Here is a 17,791-nt window from a genome sequence, read left to right as displayed (position 1 = left end):
GTTTGCACATCGGGATTGCAGCTCTCTCTGAGGTTCGGAGACCGGATTGTGGCGAGATAATGGCGGGTGGTTACACCTACTATTGGTCTGGTCGCTCTGATGGTTACCATTCCCAAGGAGTTGCTCTCGCTGTGTCCAATAAGCTGATCCCAATGATAATAGAGGTAACACCGGTCAACAAGCGTATTATGAGACTAAGGATTCGTCACTCCTTAGGTGTCATTTCCCTGGTCTCTGTTTATGCTCCGACTGAGGCGAGTGATCTCACCGTGAAGGATGCATTCTACGCCACGCTCGAGTCTGTGGTTGATCAGTGCCCCAGACGAGATACACTTCTAGTCTTGGGGGATTTCAATGCATCGACTGGAACTGATAGGGATGGTTATGAGGTGTGTGTTGGTCCCCATGGGTCAGGAACTATGAACCAGAATAGCACTAAGTTCCTTGACTTTGCAAGAAGTCATGGACTTAGGGTGGCTGGTTCATGGTTTCAGCGCCCACAACCTCATCGCTGGACTTGGTATTTCAACGCTGGCGGCGTGGCAAAGGAGATTGACCGTGTCCTCATTGAAGGTCGTTGGAGGATGATCCAGAACTGCAGGTCTACCGGAGTGCTCAGTTCCTCAATACTGACCACAGGCTTGTTGTAGCAACTCTAAAGCTGCACCTCAAATCCTGGAGAATGGTACCATCCCAGCTGAGGCTGGATGTTGGCAAGCTCAGGGATGATAGAGTAGCTGAGGAGTTTGCGAACAGGCTGAGTGGATACTTGGGGGGTCTGGGTGCTTTGGGGGGGGTCCTGAAGAGTTGTGGAGTGCCTTCAAGACCACCGTCCTTGATATTGCCGGTGGATGTCTTGGAACTCACCGCATGGCAAAGAAGAATTTTGTCTCTCAAGGGACACTGGATACCATTGACCAGAGTCGCAGGGCCAGGCTGAATGGCAGAGCTGAGCTGTTCAGGGAGCTGAGGCGTAAAACTGTACGTGCACTGAGGGTGGACAAGGAGGCCTATGTGCGAGGAATCTGTGAGGGGGTAGAGCATCACCTGTGGACAGGTGATTCTCGTCCCGCTTACAGGGGAATTCGCGCATTGCGTTCATCCAAGCCCATCCCACGAAGCACTGCAGTTAGAGCAGAGAGTGGGAGGCTCTTGACAGAGGAGTCTGAAGTGAAGGACCGCTGGGCCGGTTACTTTGAGCGGTTGTACCAGGCTGATCCCCCAGCTGTCGAGTTGGACGTCAAGGGTGTTACAATCCCTGTTGCTGACCCTCGAATCAACTGTGGTCCACCTTCGCTTGTGGAAACACGGGCTGCGGTGAACCGGTTGAAACGGGGCAAAGCTCCAGTGGTCTGTGGCATCCATGCTGAACTTCTCAAGGCTGGTGGAAATGCTGCACTCATGTCGTTGCATGCAGTTTTGTGCTTTTCCTGGAACACAGGCATCATCCCAACTGACTGGAAGAGGGGCCTTGTTGTTCCTCTCTGGAAAGGGAAGGGTGATCGCCAAGACTGCAACAACTACCGAGGGGTGACGCTGCTCTCAGTGCCGGGAAAGGTCTTTGCTCGGATAATTCTTGATAGGGTTCGCCACCATCTGCTTGAGCACCAGCGTCCAGAGCAGTCAGGCTTTACACCAAAGAGGTCAACGATTGACCGTATCCTTGCTCTTCGTGTCCTCACCGAACGCAGTCGAGAGTTTCGGCAGGGGCTGCTTGCAGCCTATGTTGATCTCTGTAAAGCATTCGATTCAGTGAATCGGGATGTCCTCTGGAGGATTCTTGGTCTTCGTGGGGTGCCATCAAAACTGATCGATCTGATGTCTGAACTCTACTATGGTACTGAGAGTGCTGTGAGGTGTGGTGGTACCATCTCTGACTTATTTCCAGTTGTTACTGGATTCGTCAGGGGTGTGTACTGGCCCCCACACTTTTCAGCACTTGTATGGACTGGATTTTAGGGAGGATGTCAGGGAGATCAAGTTGCGGTGCATCGTTTGGGAATGCAAGATCTCGGACCTTGATTTTGCAGATGATGCAGTCATCTTTGTGGAGACTTTAGATATCCTTTTGGGGGCCCGCGAGGTGCTGAATGAGGAGTCGGAGCCGCTGGGATTACGGGTTTCTTGGGTCAAAACTAAGATCCAGGCTTTCGGTGACATCTTGGATGCTGCTGTCCTGTCTGTGTCTGTTTGTGGTGAGGATGTTGAGGTCGTGGAGAGATTCACTTACCTTGGCAGTGATATTCATGTCTCTGCTGGCTATGAGTCAGAGGTAAATAGATGTCTGGGTCGGGCCTGGGGAGTCATGGATTCACTGGATCATGGGGTGTGGCGATGCCGGTACCTGTGCGGGAGGACGAAAGTCCGAGTCTTCAGGTCCTTGGTACTTCCAGTCTTGCTCTATGGATGCGAGACTTGGACTCTGACCAAGGATCTGAGATGGAGACTTAATTCCTTTGGTACCAGATCTCTTCGGAGAATCCTTGGCTCTCGCTGGTCAGATTTTGTGTCCAACGAGCGGTTGCTGAGAGAGACTCGGATGAGATTTGTTACCTGCATAGTCCGTGAGCGTCAGTTGCGGCTGTATGGACATGTGGCTCGTTTTCCTGACTCTGATCCTGCTCACCAGATTCTCTCAGCGAGGGAGTCTCATGAGTGGAGAAGGCCAGTGGGCCGACCACATGCCTCGTGGTTGCAGCAGGTTGACCATCATCTCAAGGAGATGGGGATGGGCCTGGCATCTGCCTGTGGGATGGCCAGACGGAGGCCCCTGGAGTACCGGCGGAAAGTGGACGCAGCGACGTGCTGTTCTGGCAAATGCTCCCATACCTGACCTGACACACCCAGCTTGTCCACCAAGTTTCGTCCATATCAGTCATCAACTTATTGAAATATTGTGCACTCAAACAGACAAAGAAACAAAAACAGTCAGGGGTGAAAACATAACCTCCATCCACCTTTGGTGGCGGAAGTAATAATTGCAATATGATTTTACGTCAATTTAATGCAGTTTCCTCTGCAATAATTGTCAGCAAGATGTTTATTGAGTGATAAACCATTCCATTTTTAGATCCTCGTGGAGGATCTCTAAGTATTACTCACGTTGTTGTTCTTGTGGACTTTTTTGTTTCACAGCCTACAGTTTTCATCGAAACTTCCTGAAACTTGGCGTATATATGTAAAAATACCCTGCGCAGACAGTAACCATCTCCAATTTTGAAAATTCCTCCGAGAAAAAAAGTTATGACGTCAAAATATCTCCGCTAATGGAAATCGCCTAAAAAAATATCTCCGAAACTAGGCAAGCTTTTTGAATTCTGTTTGCGGGAATCGAACAGGGCATTAGCAGAGATTAATTACCCCACATATGATACATCACTATGACATCATGTCAATTTTTATGACGTCATTCCTATTTTTTGACATTTTTTGTTTCACAACCCAGAGTTTTCATCGGATCTTCGTGAAACTTGCCATGTATATGCAGAAAGCCCACGCGCAGGCAGTAACCATCTCAGATTTTGGAAATTCTTCCAAGAAAAAAAAGTTGACGTCATAATATTGCCGCTAATGGAAATCGCCGATACCATTATCTCCGAAACTTGGCAAGCTGTTTGAATTTTGTTTGCGGGAATCAAGCCGGCATTAGCACAGATAATTTATCGCAAACCTGATACATCACAATAACGTCATATTCGTTTTTATGACGTCATCATTAAGAGGACAAGGATCTTAGCTCATTTGAGCTTGTTTGTTTTAATTATTGCTCTGCTCAAAAGCTAATAGTAATTTTCTTGGCAAGAGTTTACATGTGTTTGACTGAAAGGGGCACAATAATCAGATTTTCCTTTGGGTCATTTCATCAACTTTATTCTGCATAAATATATTAATATTATCTGTTGAAAATTCGGCTTTCCATGAAGGAGAGATGTCCTGTTTGAACATTGTGTTTCTGGGTTATGATTTCACAAAATGACAAGAACTGAAAATAGAGTAAAACAGTAAGCATTTTGGTATTTTACATGTTTAAACATTTGTGATATCGGATGTTTATAATAAATCTATCAGAGTTACAGGTTGAAATGCACCTCTCTCTTTTCTCCTGCGCCCCACCCACCACCAACCCCATCCACCCCTCGTTCCTTTGCCTAAGTTATACTTTGTTGATCGTGCATATAAAAAGTAATAACCATGAAAGTACGTTTTGCTTCATTCAGAAAATCCAGCTCTATTTATCCCCAATGTGAGTGTTTACTGTTAAAAAAAAAATGTTTAGTCTGGACCTTGACAACGGTTTAACTGGTAGACATTGTATGTTGTTAACCAATGTTTCCACAGATGCTGATGAGTGTTCTATGTTTGCGGAAGACATTTGTAAAAATGGCTACTGTTTCAACATGCAGCCTGGTTATGAGTGCTTCTGCAGAACAGGGTTCTACTACGACCCATTGAAGCTCGAGTGCCTTGGTATGGACCAATCTTCTTGTCTCGGAATTTGCCTGCAACAGTTTGTGGTGTACTATCCTCTGATATATTCACACACAATGATCCGTATTTTTTTTATCAACTATGACAATGGACTGTGATAAGCAGAGGGTGGAAGTCAGAGACATTGTCACAATGTACAAATGGTGCTCATGCATTCAGGTCTTCCAGGCCCACTATCACTGGTTTGTTCTCGCTATTGTGGTTTCGTGAGAAGTGTGCAAAAAGTTAAATGAATGAGATACTCAAAATAATCCAAGATACACCAACACTTATTTTCAATACACCATGTTTGCATGCGCACACACACACACACACACACACACACACACACACACACACACACACACACACACACACACACACACACACACACACACACACACACAAATTTATTCAACCAAAGCAGCACACTGCCTCTATGATACGATGATGACGTCATGTACATAAATTATACCAACACATCACCTCCAAACTCAGAGGCATCCGTGTGGTACGCAAGCCTTTTCAGACTGAGATTACACCTGTGGTCAAGAATACATGAAAGCAGAGATGTCGATCTAGATTTCACCCTTGCTGTGGGCTCATCAGGACAACATACTGCTGATCATTTATTTATTCGTGACCATATTAGACTCATTAATATAACTGAATCTAACCCCCTAACTTGATGAGGCAGCAGGGCACAAATCAAGTTCATCACAGCGCTTGCTGCACGACCTGCCATCAACATGTGTCGCCTAAGATGCGAGCACATTGTCTCTGCCCTACTGATCACTATCAAGAGGTTTTCAGCCAGGAATATTAATTACAACCAAAGAAGCACACTGACTCCATGACACTACGTTGACGTCGTGGACATAAATGATATGCGAGCAACACTGCGTTTGACAGATGGGATTGCAGGAATTGAATTGAGTAGTTTGTTGGTGTCTCTTGGTTTTCTATACACCGATGTTTCCAAGGAGCCATTGAGTTGCTGGTGTACCTCAACATCCAAAAAGGCAAATCTTCCAACATACTCTATTTATTTTGTAAATATGATGCTGGGAATAAACCTCACCAAGTTTTTCTAGGTGTTCCACTTTGTCCCGGTGAAAAATAGCAAATGTCCACGTATCTTTGTCAGTGTCTTTGTGACCAATCATTGGAAGCTGCAAAGAATTTCCTTTCCAACTCTTCCATTGCTAGGTTGGATAGAATTGCAGATACTGGAGAACCCAGCGCTGTTCGAAAGATCTGTTTCTAATGCACTGCATCATACATGAATGTCGTGCTGTCTAGACACATGTCCAGCAACCTGGTGATGTCATCTCATGTTAGCCGGCTTTTTGGGCAACCCCTTTTTGCAAACCTCAGACCCTTTGAGACTCTTTCATGTCACTTTGACTGCCAAGCCAGTTGGGACATTTGTGAAGAGTGAAACACCATAAAATGACACCATCACCTCATCATCCCGAATTTTGATCTTTCGCCTTTGTACAAACTGAACTGTCCATGACGCAAACTCAATGCAGGATTTTTGACTGGAAAATGCTTGAGGTTTGTAAGGTGGGGGCTGGTCATGCAGCCAAATGGCGGGAGCGTAGTGACCAGGATTAATGGGAAGGTGTCCTGGAGAACTCATTGCTGGGCAGGTCAGGCCAGATTAGATCTGTGACTTGCCACAGGTACCACGTAAACCTGTACTTAACCTGTTTCATGGTCGGGTTGCCAGCAACTAAACCGTCTACCCCACGAGGTTTCCTCGTGAGGAGGGTGTATGATATGGACACCCTGAAATATTAAAAACAAAACCTGTCAAAGGGTGGAGGAGTTCCTTGTGAGCCAACGGCCATCCATATCTAGTGCCAAACTGTGTCTGTGGACGTCCTCCTCCAGTTGGGTTACTTTTTTTTTTTCGGAGATTGGTGGCAGAATTTGCACTCCGGCCACCGTAAAACCCTTCACTCTGCAAAACATACTAAAAGCACAAAGAAATCTGAAAACCCACTCCGTGGGAGTACCTCCTATGCAGCTGCACTCCGCAGGGCAGCTCACCGGATGACGGAATTGGGGCAAAGCCTTCAGGACCCCCACTCTTTGATGATAGGAGGAAAACCACAAAGTAGATCAGATTCCCTTCCCAGGTCAGATTGTGGTAGTGTCTGGGTGGTGGTGAAGGGTCGTCCACCAGATATTGGTTTCATTGGGTTAACCTGAGGCGGTCCCTTTGGGTGGGTGCCTGGAATGTCCTATCCCTAAGAGAGGATGATCACTTGTCTCTGTTATCATCTGAGCTCAAGCGTTTGAACATCGGTATTGCAGCTCTCTCTGAGGTTCGGAGACCGGATAGTGGCAAGATTATGGCGGCTGGTTACACCTACGATTGGTCTGGTCGCTCTTATGGATACCATGCCCAAGGAGTTGCTGTCGCTGTGCCCAATAACCTGACTTCAATGATAATTTAGGTAACACCAGTCAATGAGTGGAGTTTTGTGGTACTGGCAGTTCAGGTTAATCCCCCCTAACCCAAATTGTGATGACGGCCGGTTAACACCACCAGCCCGGATAGCCGAGCATTTTTTCCTTATTAGGAGGCAGACACGTTGACCCTCGGAGATTATAATGCATGCGGGAGGAGCAGGGCGCGATGGCGGAGCGATGGAGGCACAGATGGATGCACAGCATGGGGGGGAGGGGGAGGGTTATACTCGAACTCCACAACAAATACACGGACACAGCAACTTAAAATAAACGTGGGAATTTAATGAAAACAAACAAATATTTACAAAGGACAATAATTAGAAAATAATAGTACGTGAGGTGAACTAAAGTCGAAGTCGAGGTGCCTCTACACATAGACTTAGATATGGACAAGGGGAAATGAAGTAAATGAAAATCCCTCCTTTATTCTGGCACTTAGCTTGGTCCAGAGATGGTCGTTGTGGAACTTGGAATCGAGGCGCTTCATCCTGTATGTGTTGACGCGTGCAAAATATCACCAAGCTGCTCTCTCGCAGCGGGAACGTTCGTCAGGCAATTTGTGAGCAGTATTCAACACCGAGGCTCACCGACCGTCGTGCAGCTTCTTCATCTATCGCGCCTGCTGATACGCTCTTTGCAGAATGGCACCGTCCACTTTGGTGACATGCACGAGGTTCCAAGGTCTGTCCCACATGACCAGCCAAGAGTTGATGGCCAACCTCTTGCTCAGTATGTGAGCCAATTCGCCTCAGCACGAATACAAGAATTGTGCCGTCTTCTTCATGCGTCGAAGGAAAGCCAGCCGTGAACCCCTGTTCTTACAGGCCGTCTCCTAGCTACGTTCTCTCTCGACCGCATGCGTCCCTCACTCTGCACTTGGGCATTCCTCCTGATCTCTCCCTGACGTCATCAAACCACCGTTCCACCTCCAGAGAGTGGCTTTTTTTGCACCAACCCTGGGAAGTTGGTGGCATGCTCTACGGGGCTTCTTGCCTGTTTGGCATGCCCTGCCTCGCTTCTGACGTCACGCCCATCGATAATCAGCCTCGGGGTCATGACTTCGCCTGCCATCACCCTTGGAGGTGGGGCTTCCTCCTACTTGGTCATGTAGCTCGGTTGTAATGGTCCATTGCTGGTTTGTAATACAAAAAAAAAAAAACGGAAAAGTCACAGGGGGGAAATCACATACTGGGGAACCTGACCTTAATCCCTATCTAATTAAGACTGCACCACCCCTTGTGTGGTGATGCATAACACTTAAGCTCACAGTTTCCTGACATAATTACATTGAGATGTCTCCTTCACGTCCACGGACTAAACAACTCCATTCAATCCAAACTTTCCTGTTATATTCCTCTATCTACCCCCACAACCGTAACAGTATTATGACACTTAGGATTCGTCACTCCTTGGGTGTCATTTCCCTGGTCCCTGTTTATGCTCCAACTGAGGTGAGTGATCTCACAGTGAAGGACACATTCTACGCCACGCTCAAGTCTGTGGTTGATTAGTGCCCCAGGCGAGATACTCTTCTCGTCTTTGGAAATTTCAATGCATCAACTGGAACTGATAGGGATGGTTATGAGACGTGTGTTTGTCCCCATGGGTCTGGAACTGTGAACCAGAATAGCACTAAGTTCCTTGACTTTGCAAGAAGTCATGGACTTAGGGTGGCTGGTTCATGGTTTCTGTGCCCACAGGCTCATCACTGGACTTGGTATTCCAACGCTGGTGGTGTGGCAAAGGAGATTGACCATGTCCTCGTTGATGGTCGCTGGAGGATGATACAGAACTGCAGGGTCGACCGGAGTGCTCAGTTCCTTAATACCGACCACAAGCTTGTGGAAGCAACTTCGAAGTTACAACTTAAATCCAGGAGAATGGGACCATCCCAGCCAAGGCTGGATGTTGGCAAGCTCAAGGATGAGAGGGTATCTGAGGAGTTTCCGAACAGGCTGAGTGGGGATTTGGTGTTCTGGGTGCTTTGGGGAATCCTGAAGAGTTGTGGAGTGCCTCCATGACCACCATCCCTGATGTTGTCAGTGGGTGTCTTGGAAATCACCGTGGGGCGAAGAAGAATTTTGTCTCTCAAGGGAAATCTCAACAGATAATGAATGATGGCTTGCATAGGCACGTCATTTTTTTCGAGATCATATCCAAGATGGCCTCCTGGTGGCCATTTTGTTACTTAAATGTGTCCCCAACCATTTTCCAGACGTGCATGGTCCGATTTTGTTCAAACTTGGCACAAAACTGGTCCATGATGGCATACACCTGCCTCTCACTTTATTTTGCAATCTGATCAAAGATGGCCAACTGGTAGTTGTACATCTATATGGGCTAGCCCTTTGACTCCATTCAGAAAATTTACTCAAACAACGGGGCTATAACATTTTATGTCTTTTTTTTACTTGTTCATACTAAAATATATTTGTTATTCATACTGAAATAAATTCCGAAATAAAAGGTATTTAAATATACTGGTGATGTGTCACACAGTTGAATATTTTAGTTACCAAATTACAGGTTCACCATATGCTGATATACCTGTACAAGTCACATTACCTGCACCATATTCGCAGACATCGATGAATGTACCAGCTCAGAAAACTGCCTTGGTGGATCTTGCATAAACCGGCAAGGATCCTACGATTGCTTCTGCCCGCTCCACACTACGCTTGACCGACGAGGGAAGCTTTGCATCAACGAAAGCACTGTGCTGCATGGTAACCCACACTTTTTTCTTTTTTTATATACACTGTTGAGGCTCGTATGAGAGCTATCACACAGAACGTACACAAAGGGAGCATTAGACAAGAGGGGTAGGAGAAGGAAGGAAAAAACAGTGGGGAACAGAGACATGAGGATATCTTTCAAAGGGAGAGGGATGGGGTGGGGTACACAAGTTAAACAAGATGGACACTACAGGGATTTTCAGGTCGTTACATGACAGGAACTTTCAGGAAGCAAAGCAAGGAATTTTTGAAGGAGGTCGGTTTGAGGTGGATTAGCGAGGGTAGAAAAGATTGTGGTTTTGGATGGGAGAAGATAAGAGATTGTGGTGAACAGCTGTTTTGAAGACCTGGAGGGAAGAGTGGGGTTAAAGAGTGTGTGGAAGTTTGTTTCAAAAGTGGGGAAAAAAGAGGAATGAAAGAGTGAAGGTGAACAGTGATTCTTGATTTTGGTAGTTTTACCAGAAAGGGGTTGTTGGCAGACCTTAAGTGCCCTGCGGAAATATGGAGGGGGGACAGGCCGGAGAGGAGACGATAGAAGACAAAGACCACCAACCTGCCTGTGGTGAGAGAGTGAGAGACCCAAAGACTCAGCCTCACCGCGGGAGATACCAATGATCCTAAATGCCTTGGTTTCCAGTGTGAAGCCGATAATGGTGAGAGGTGGGAACACCACCCAGCACTTCCTCAGGACAGAGAGGGATTGATTATACCAGAGTGGAAATAATCTTGGTACATCCTACAAGCTATTCCATTTCACCCATTTATGCTTCAAGAAACTAAACAAAATGCTTTTTGTGTGTTTCTTGGGATTTCAAAAGGCCAATGTTTTTCACTTATCTGGAATAATTTACTTTTTAAAATTCTGTAACCACAGTAAGGCAAAGGAATGTCTTGGATTTAAAGTAGCAGTATAACTTTTTGTACCAATCTGCCGGCATGCCTCCGCTCCATGCATCGGTGAAGGATTGTCATTTCATCTGTCCTTTTAAGTCTTCTTCCCCCCCCCCCCCCCCGTTTCATGTTTCCTCTATGTTCGGTCATCTCTGCTTTGCTTTGTCGATATTCTTACTCCTTACTGTGCTGTTTTTCCATCCCATCACAAGTTGTCTATTTCTAACCCCTTTATTCCTATCTTATCAGTCCCCTTGTTGCTTACGTATTATCCTCCTTTCCATTGTCATTGCAGCATTACATACAAACCTGAACCCTCTGTTACTCACCTCTTCTTTCAGTCTTGATACCCTTATGCAATCAAAAATAAGCCTTACCTTCTGGGAATTGTTACCCTCACCAAAGGAGAGAGAGGGTATTGCATTTGGGTCCATTTGTTTGTTTGTTTGTTTGTCTATCTGTCTGTCTGTCTGTTTGTTTGTCTGTCTGTTTGTTTGTTTATCCACACAGAACTTTCGTATTTTTCTCCGCAACTGCTTGTCGGATGAGACAAAATTTTCGCCATCGGTGCGACTACTCATGAAGAATGTTTTAATGATAATTATGACGTCATAGGTCACGTGGTGTGGCAGCCATGTTGGAAAAAGTTTGGTCCTCTTTATCTTTGAAAAAATTGAAACTTGGCACATAGCAAGTACTCCTCATGGGGAATGGGCGATTTCTTATGACGTCATAGGTGCCTTTGTTATGACATTATAATTGCATATGTAGAACGCTACATCCGATCAGTATGAAAATGTTTGAGGGCATCTCGGGATAAAATTATCCACAAAAATATTTTTGATGACGTCATCAGTAACGTGATTTGGCAGCCATATTGTTTTTTCTTAAAACCTTCAAAAATATTCTTCTCTGAAATGGCTGAACAGATCGAGGCAAAATTTTAAAATATGACCGACTATCCATGAGGGACAAAAGGTTCATGCATATGATGTCATAGGTCACATGGTTTGGCAGCCATATTGGATTTACCCTGAAACATAAAAATCTTCTTCTCCAGAATAGCTAGACATATCGATCGGATACTTCACGTAACTGGTCTCCAAGGCATGCGTGTACAAGGTTGTTAAGAAATAATTGATGTCACATGGTTTGGCAGCCATATTGGATTTAAGAAAAAATATTAAATAATGTTTTCTCTGGAATTGCTTTATCAATTGACATGAAACTTCATAATTCTGATCTAGTATTGATGGGGAATGTATATTTTAGATTTCAACTTGATCAGACACATGGTCTGGCAGCCAGAATTATGAATTTTTTTTGATGTGTTTTTTTTTGTGTGTGTTTTTTTTAATAATGTTTACTTGGCTGTGCCTGGATGGGTTTGAGGGTAGAGGAGTCGCAGCTGAAATGTGAATCCTATCCAGGTTCCTCCTGATGACTTCATCGTTTCTTTTTTCTTGTTTGGGTTCCTTCTGATTACTCCAATGCAGGACTGTACCAATTTGGTCTTCCATTTGATTTGAATTGAATTTATTTTCATCCCATTCTGAATTCAATTAAATAATAATAATAAACATGGGTCAGGGTCAAGTGTCCGATCAAAGCGGGGTTGCATCAAAGTGGGACATCCTGTTACCCTGTCATCACTGCCAGTTATAAAGTGGTAGTTATAATTATGTCTCTTATTAATTACGTAACACACCAGTACACAAATGCAACACAAAATACACCACACAAAACTACACAAACACCACACAACACAACACTCAAAACAAGTCCTGGCAAGGGTCTGCAATCTCTGTTTGCTATTTTCCTGTTTGAGTTGTGAAAATGCATGATCAATAACTAGGATGAGTTGAAAAAATGAGAAAATTGTCCATTTTAGAAAGTTGTTGTAAAGAGTTGTTTCTCAAGGTGGGGTTCTCATGGTGAGTTTTTTTTTTGTTTGTTTAATTCAATGTCTCACTATATTTGTAGATGCCTCAGCATAATCAGGAGCAAATATCTCAATGCGGGTGCCTTGAACTTTCTTCTTCTCCCAAGATGGTGCTTGCAAACCGTACGGAAGTTGCAAACTCCTCCTGACACTGTAGAAACTATTACCGTGCAAACAAAATACCAATAGTTCGAACAATGTCACATTTTCTGATATACCTCAGTCGTTCAACTTTCCAATTGACTGAGACATACAGCATGATCCATTAACTCAGAAGCACATGGCTTGGGCCCAGAAGCTTGAGGGCTGAGGGGAGAACCAAAACTAAATAATACTAAAGCTTGACATTAAAAAAACCTTTGAAACCACATAATACTTTGTTCCATAGATACTTGACATATTTGTGTACTGAATTATAATGAAGAAATAGCTTGTTGTCTCTTTACGCTGGGCTCTAAAGATGAGTTTGCCATGTCTAGATTATGTGGCTGTTCTTCGGTTTGAAAACGTTTGGCGAATGGATAAAAGCCATTAGATCTAATTTTGAACATGGTCCAAATTATCACACACGTACATTGCAAGGAATTCCATTGCATGACTCTGGGCTTGACAGACACATCTTGTGGTAACATAGTGTTAAAACTAAAGTATATCTATACAAATCAGTGGTAATATACAGCGGTATTTCCTGATGCCGTATGGACACAAGCTTATGAGTTGTGACGCGGTCCTCACCAAGAACTGTATGATCGGAAGTGCATCAGAAATAAATCAAGACCAGCTGATGATTCAATTAAACATTACCAGTTGCAGTACAAAGAAAACGAAAATATATCATATAATGAAGCTATATTTAACAACCACTAACGGCAAATATAATTATGCAATGTTGTCATTTACAATATTTAAGCAAGTTTATTTTTTGGGGGATTGTGTGGGTGTTTTGCTGAAACAAGCAAAAAGTTTTGCAAAATCCACCATTTATATTTTTAAAATGTAATTTTATTTCAATGATAATAACACAGATAATTTCAATGGTATGAATAAGTTAATTTTTTTTTTTTAAACTTCCAGGAATGTATGTTTAAAGATATGTGTAACCAAAGAGGATAAATGTTGTTTTGTGTTCCTTCAATTTTTAAGGCAAACGAAACTGCAAATCTGGATTAAAACTACATTCCATGGTTAGAAGTAGACTCAAAAGGTGTCTGTGTGCTGTCGGACCATCCATATGTCTCGGTGTACCACAGAACTGTATCTACCTGTCTGAGACTTTCCTTCCAGATCTGACTTTTTGCCAACCACAACATTCCTGCCTGCAGTCGGTCTCGCAGCCGGCGCTCAGCTCCGTCATTCCAACTACTCTTGTAGCTGTGTCTGGCATGAGCACTGCACAGCGTTATGCCTTTCTTGGAACCCATAATTGATATAATCGTTGCTGACCACAAAGACGGCAAACTAACCGGTGCGTACAAATTTTGGATTTCGCTCAGGATCATGGATACTGTGCAGAAAGTGTTGAGATTTTCTTCTGCATCTGGATTGTTCTTGATTTCACAAAACCTTGATCTTCAATGATTTCCAAGTTATAGCTTCCTGAAGTAGACCAGGTGATTCGGCTGTAATATTTTTATTCAGGAAAATTAAGTTTTTACTTCCTTAGATTGTAATAGGAGAACCTAATGGGTTAAGTGGAAATGCAAAGTGAAACAAGAAAAAGAGCAATCAGAGATTGGAGACCCTCGCCAGGACTTGTGTGTGTTGTGTTATGTGGTGTTTGCGTAGTTTTGTGTGGTGTATTTTGTGTGGCATTTGTGTACTGGTGTGTTACGTAATTAATAAGAGACATAAGTAGAAATTCCACTTTATAACTCCTGGCAGTAACCGGGTACCAAGACGTCCCGCTTTGATCGGATACCTGACCCTGACCCATGACATTTTTATTATTATACAATTGAATTCAGAATGGGATTAAAATAAATTCAATTCAGATCAAATGGGAGACCAAATAGGTACAGTCCTGCATTACAATAATTAGAAGGAAACCAAACAAGCAAAAATAAAATATGAAGTCATCAGAAGGAACCTGGAAAGGATTTGCATTTCAGCTATGACTACTCTACCCTCAAACCCATCCAAGCACAGCCAAGTGAGCCTTATTCAACCCCCCCCCCAATCAAAAAATTAAATAATTCTGGCTGCCAGACCATGTGTCCAATGAAGGTGAAATTTATGACATATATTCCCCATCACTGCAAGACCACAATTGTGAAGTTTCACGTCGATTGATTAAGCAGTTCCAGAGAAAACATTTTAAATGTTTCTTAAACCCAATCTGGCTGCCAAACCATGTGACATCAATTATTCCTTTATAACGTTGTACAAGCATGCCTTGGGGAACATTTCTGTAAAGTTTCCCATCCATCTGTCCAGCTGTTCTGGAGAAGATTTTTATATGTAGGGTAAATATCCAATATGGCTGCTAAACGATGTGACCTATGACATCATATGTGTGAACGTTTTCTTCCTCATGGATAGGCGGTCATATGTGTAAAGTTTTGCCTCTATCTGTTCAGCCATTTTAGAGAAGAATATTTCTGAAAATTTTTCTTTTAAAACAATGTGGCTGCCGAATCACGTGACCAATGATGTCATGAAAAAAATATGGACCATTTTATCCCTAGATAACCCTCAATAATTTTCATATTGATCGGATGTAGCATTCTACCTATCCAATTACGACGTCATAATGAAGGTACTAACATCATTAAAAAAAATCGCATTCATTCCCCATGAGGAGTACTTGCCATGTGCCAAGTTTCATTTTTCCCTTGGTGCGGTTTGGAGTTCGAGGTCAAAAGTTTTTCCATTTTTCCAATATGGCTGCCACAGCACGTGACCCATGACATCATAATTATCATTAAAACATTCTACATGAATAGTCGCAGCAATGGTGAAAAATTTGTCTCAATCCGACAAGGAGTTGCGTAGAAAAACACGAAAGTTCTGTACAAACAAACAGACAAACAGACCCAAATGCACTAATGTCTCCTTCCCGAGGGTAATTAAGGGTATTCTCGAGCACCTTGAGCACAGGAGGAAAAGTGTCAAGTTGATAACTGGCGATGGAGGGGCCAGGCCACAAACATTGCAAAATGATCGGTTAATGATAAATGGGAGCAAATTGAAATGGCATTAAACTTTAGTTAAGGTAAATATTATTATTGTACCTACAAAACTACACATACGTAGAAACAGTCACTGCTGCAAGAGCAGAATCCGTTTTCAGGTGTAATTACCATGAAGCAGTGAAATGGCTGTCTTTTAACAAGTTGTGTTTTTAAAAAAAAAAACTTTTTTACTTAGAATCATCAGCTCTTTGAATAAAGCTTTCATTTTGTCATATTATGCTTTTCGTTTATGTCTCAGTGTAAAATAGTGTTATTTTCTATCAACAAGTCAACAACGATAGTTCACTTGCCATTCCAACATAAACATGTGAAGTCTGAATGATGCTCTGTAAGTAAAGGCTTGTCCCTTGGTATGAGATAACCTCTCGTGTATATGCCTGGTGTTGGCTTAATGGTTCGGGTGGCAGGCTTTGGATCCTTGGGTCCTGAGTTCAAATCCCGCTCAGCTGTTGAATTAATACCAGGTGTGGTTAACTCGGCCTGTCATCCTTCCGAGGTCGGAAAAATGAGTGCCAGCGTGCTGGTATACTGTGTCGGAGTGGCGACCCATCCAGGATTGTGTCCACCAGCCAAGGAGACTGCTTAGGCAGCACCAACGCTCTGCACGGAGTATGGTTCCAATCTCCTCCTCCTCTAGTGTATGTGACGTTAACCTCGTGATCCCATCAAACCGACACAACACCGTGATCCTCAAGTTGATGTTGCCACGCAAGCTGGCGTACAAATATAACGTGCCTCGCCAATTTCACATGAACTTGGCGGTGCTTGAAATTAGCCTAAAATCAGAACCATGCCCTTTTGTTGTTTAAATGCAGTTTAACAACACTCATGGGGTACTTGAAAGGCGACATCCCAAACCAATCCAGAGCTTTTTCAGAAGAAAAAAAACGAGTCCATCTGTGTGATGCTCATTCAATGTGTGATCTGATTTGTCGTGTGTTGGCAATGTACAGATGACCACGGGGCATCAGAAACTGAGATGGTGACCAGCATGTGCTGGAAAGGACTTTCCAGTGAATTTGTGTGCTCTGACCCACTCATTGGCACGGAGACAACCTACACTGAGTGTTGCTGCTTATACGGCAGGGCTTGGGGCCTATTCTGTGCACTATGTCCACAGCGTTCTACAGGTATGATACACTGATCTTTATATGTTGTTAATGCCTCCACAGCTGAAGTCCGGAGGCATGTTCTCAGATTGTCCATCCGTGCGTCTGTCTGTCTGTTATCAGTTCATTTTTATCACAAAACTTGCGAATCACTGAAAGGATTTCAACCAAACTTGGCACAAGTATGGAATGTAATACAAAGATGAACTGATTAAATATTGGCTTCCTCAGGTCAAGGGTCAAAAATGATGTGTCCCTTGGAAATCATTTTGCAGACCAGAGATAGAGTTAAAGCATCTGATGTTTGTCTCTTCCACTTATCTTTTTTTTTTTCTCTATCAGAACAGTTTTGCTATCAACAGAACATTGATCCAGGTATGCTAACTGCTGTGGGAAGCTCGGAGAAGCTAAACGGCATTTAGTGTACCTCGATCAACCATCTGTTGCTTACATAATACTGTATTGTTCTACCTGTCCACCGATGCACATCAACACTTGACTTCAAGGGCAAGACTAGTTCTTCATTCTCCCATTACCTGTGCATTGATTAACTCTTGATATGTTGCATGTACTTGAACAAGTGAGCTTTTCAGGCAATAATAACATCAAAGGTTCTTGCAGGCTAACTTTGATGGATTTCCTTTGCAACTTGCGCTATTCATTGCAATCTTTGTCACTCTGCATTAGCTTGTGTCTTTTGTCTGCCTGTCTGTGCACCATGGTACCATTTCAACATTTTCTGGGACAAACATGCCTACAGTATATTGACATGTCTAACACACTATGAAAGCAACCTTCTCGTGTTGGATTGTGGGAGAAAAGAAAACTTGTTCTGTTAGTATCGGAAAGTGTCGTGGTGTTTTGCTATCATCAGAAAGTGCAGAATGCATTTGGTTGCACACACAAGCTATTCATAATGAAAGCAACCATTGATCAGATGCTGCAAAGCTGACCTGGAAAGGGAACAGGCTT

At 43.5% G+C, this 17,791-nt stretch overlaps 1 protein-coding gene across 1 annotated transcript in view; it reads left to right on the top strand.

Moving 5' to 3' along the window:
• Positions 1–17,791, top strand: part of LTBP1 (latent transforming growth factor beta binding protein 1) — a 294,284-nt gene that overhangs the window by 253,085 nt on the left and 23,408 nt on the right. Inside the window, exons 36-38 of the mRNA XM_085890321.1 lie at positions 4,339–4,467; positions 9,534–9,677; positions 16,664–16,840. Of these exons, the coding sequence (XP_085746447.1) occupies positions 4,339–4,467; positions 9,534–9,677; positions 16,664–16,840 (450 nt within the window). The remainder of the gene's footprint in view (positions 1–4,338; positions 4,468–9,533; positions 9,678–16,663; positions 16,841–17,791) is intronic.

Source organism: Eptatretus burgeri, chromosome 7 (assembly GCF_056783735.1).
Source record: "Eptatretus burgeri isolate ZD-2024b chromosome 7, Ebu_testis_v1, whole genome shotgun sequence".
NCBI lineage: Eukaryota > Metazoa > Chordata > Myxini > Myxiniformes > Myxinidae > Eptatretus > Eptatretus burgeri.
This window is presented reverse-complemented; position numbering and strand designations above follow the sequence as displayed.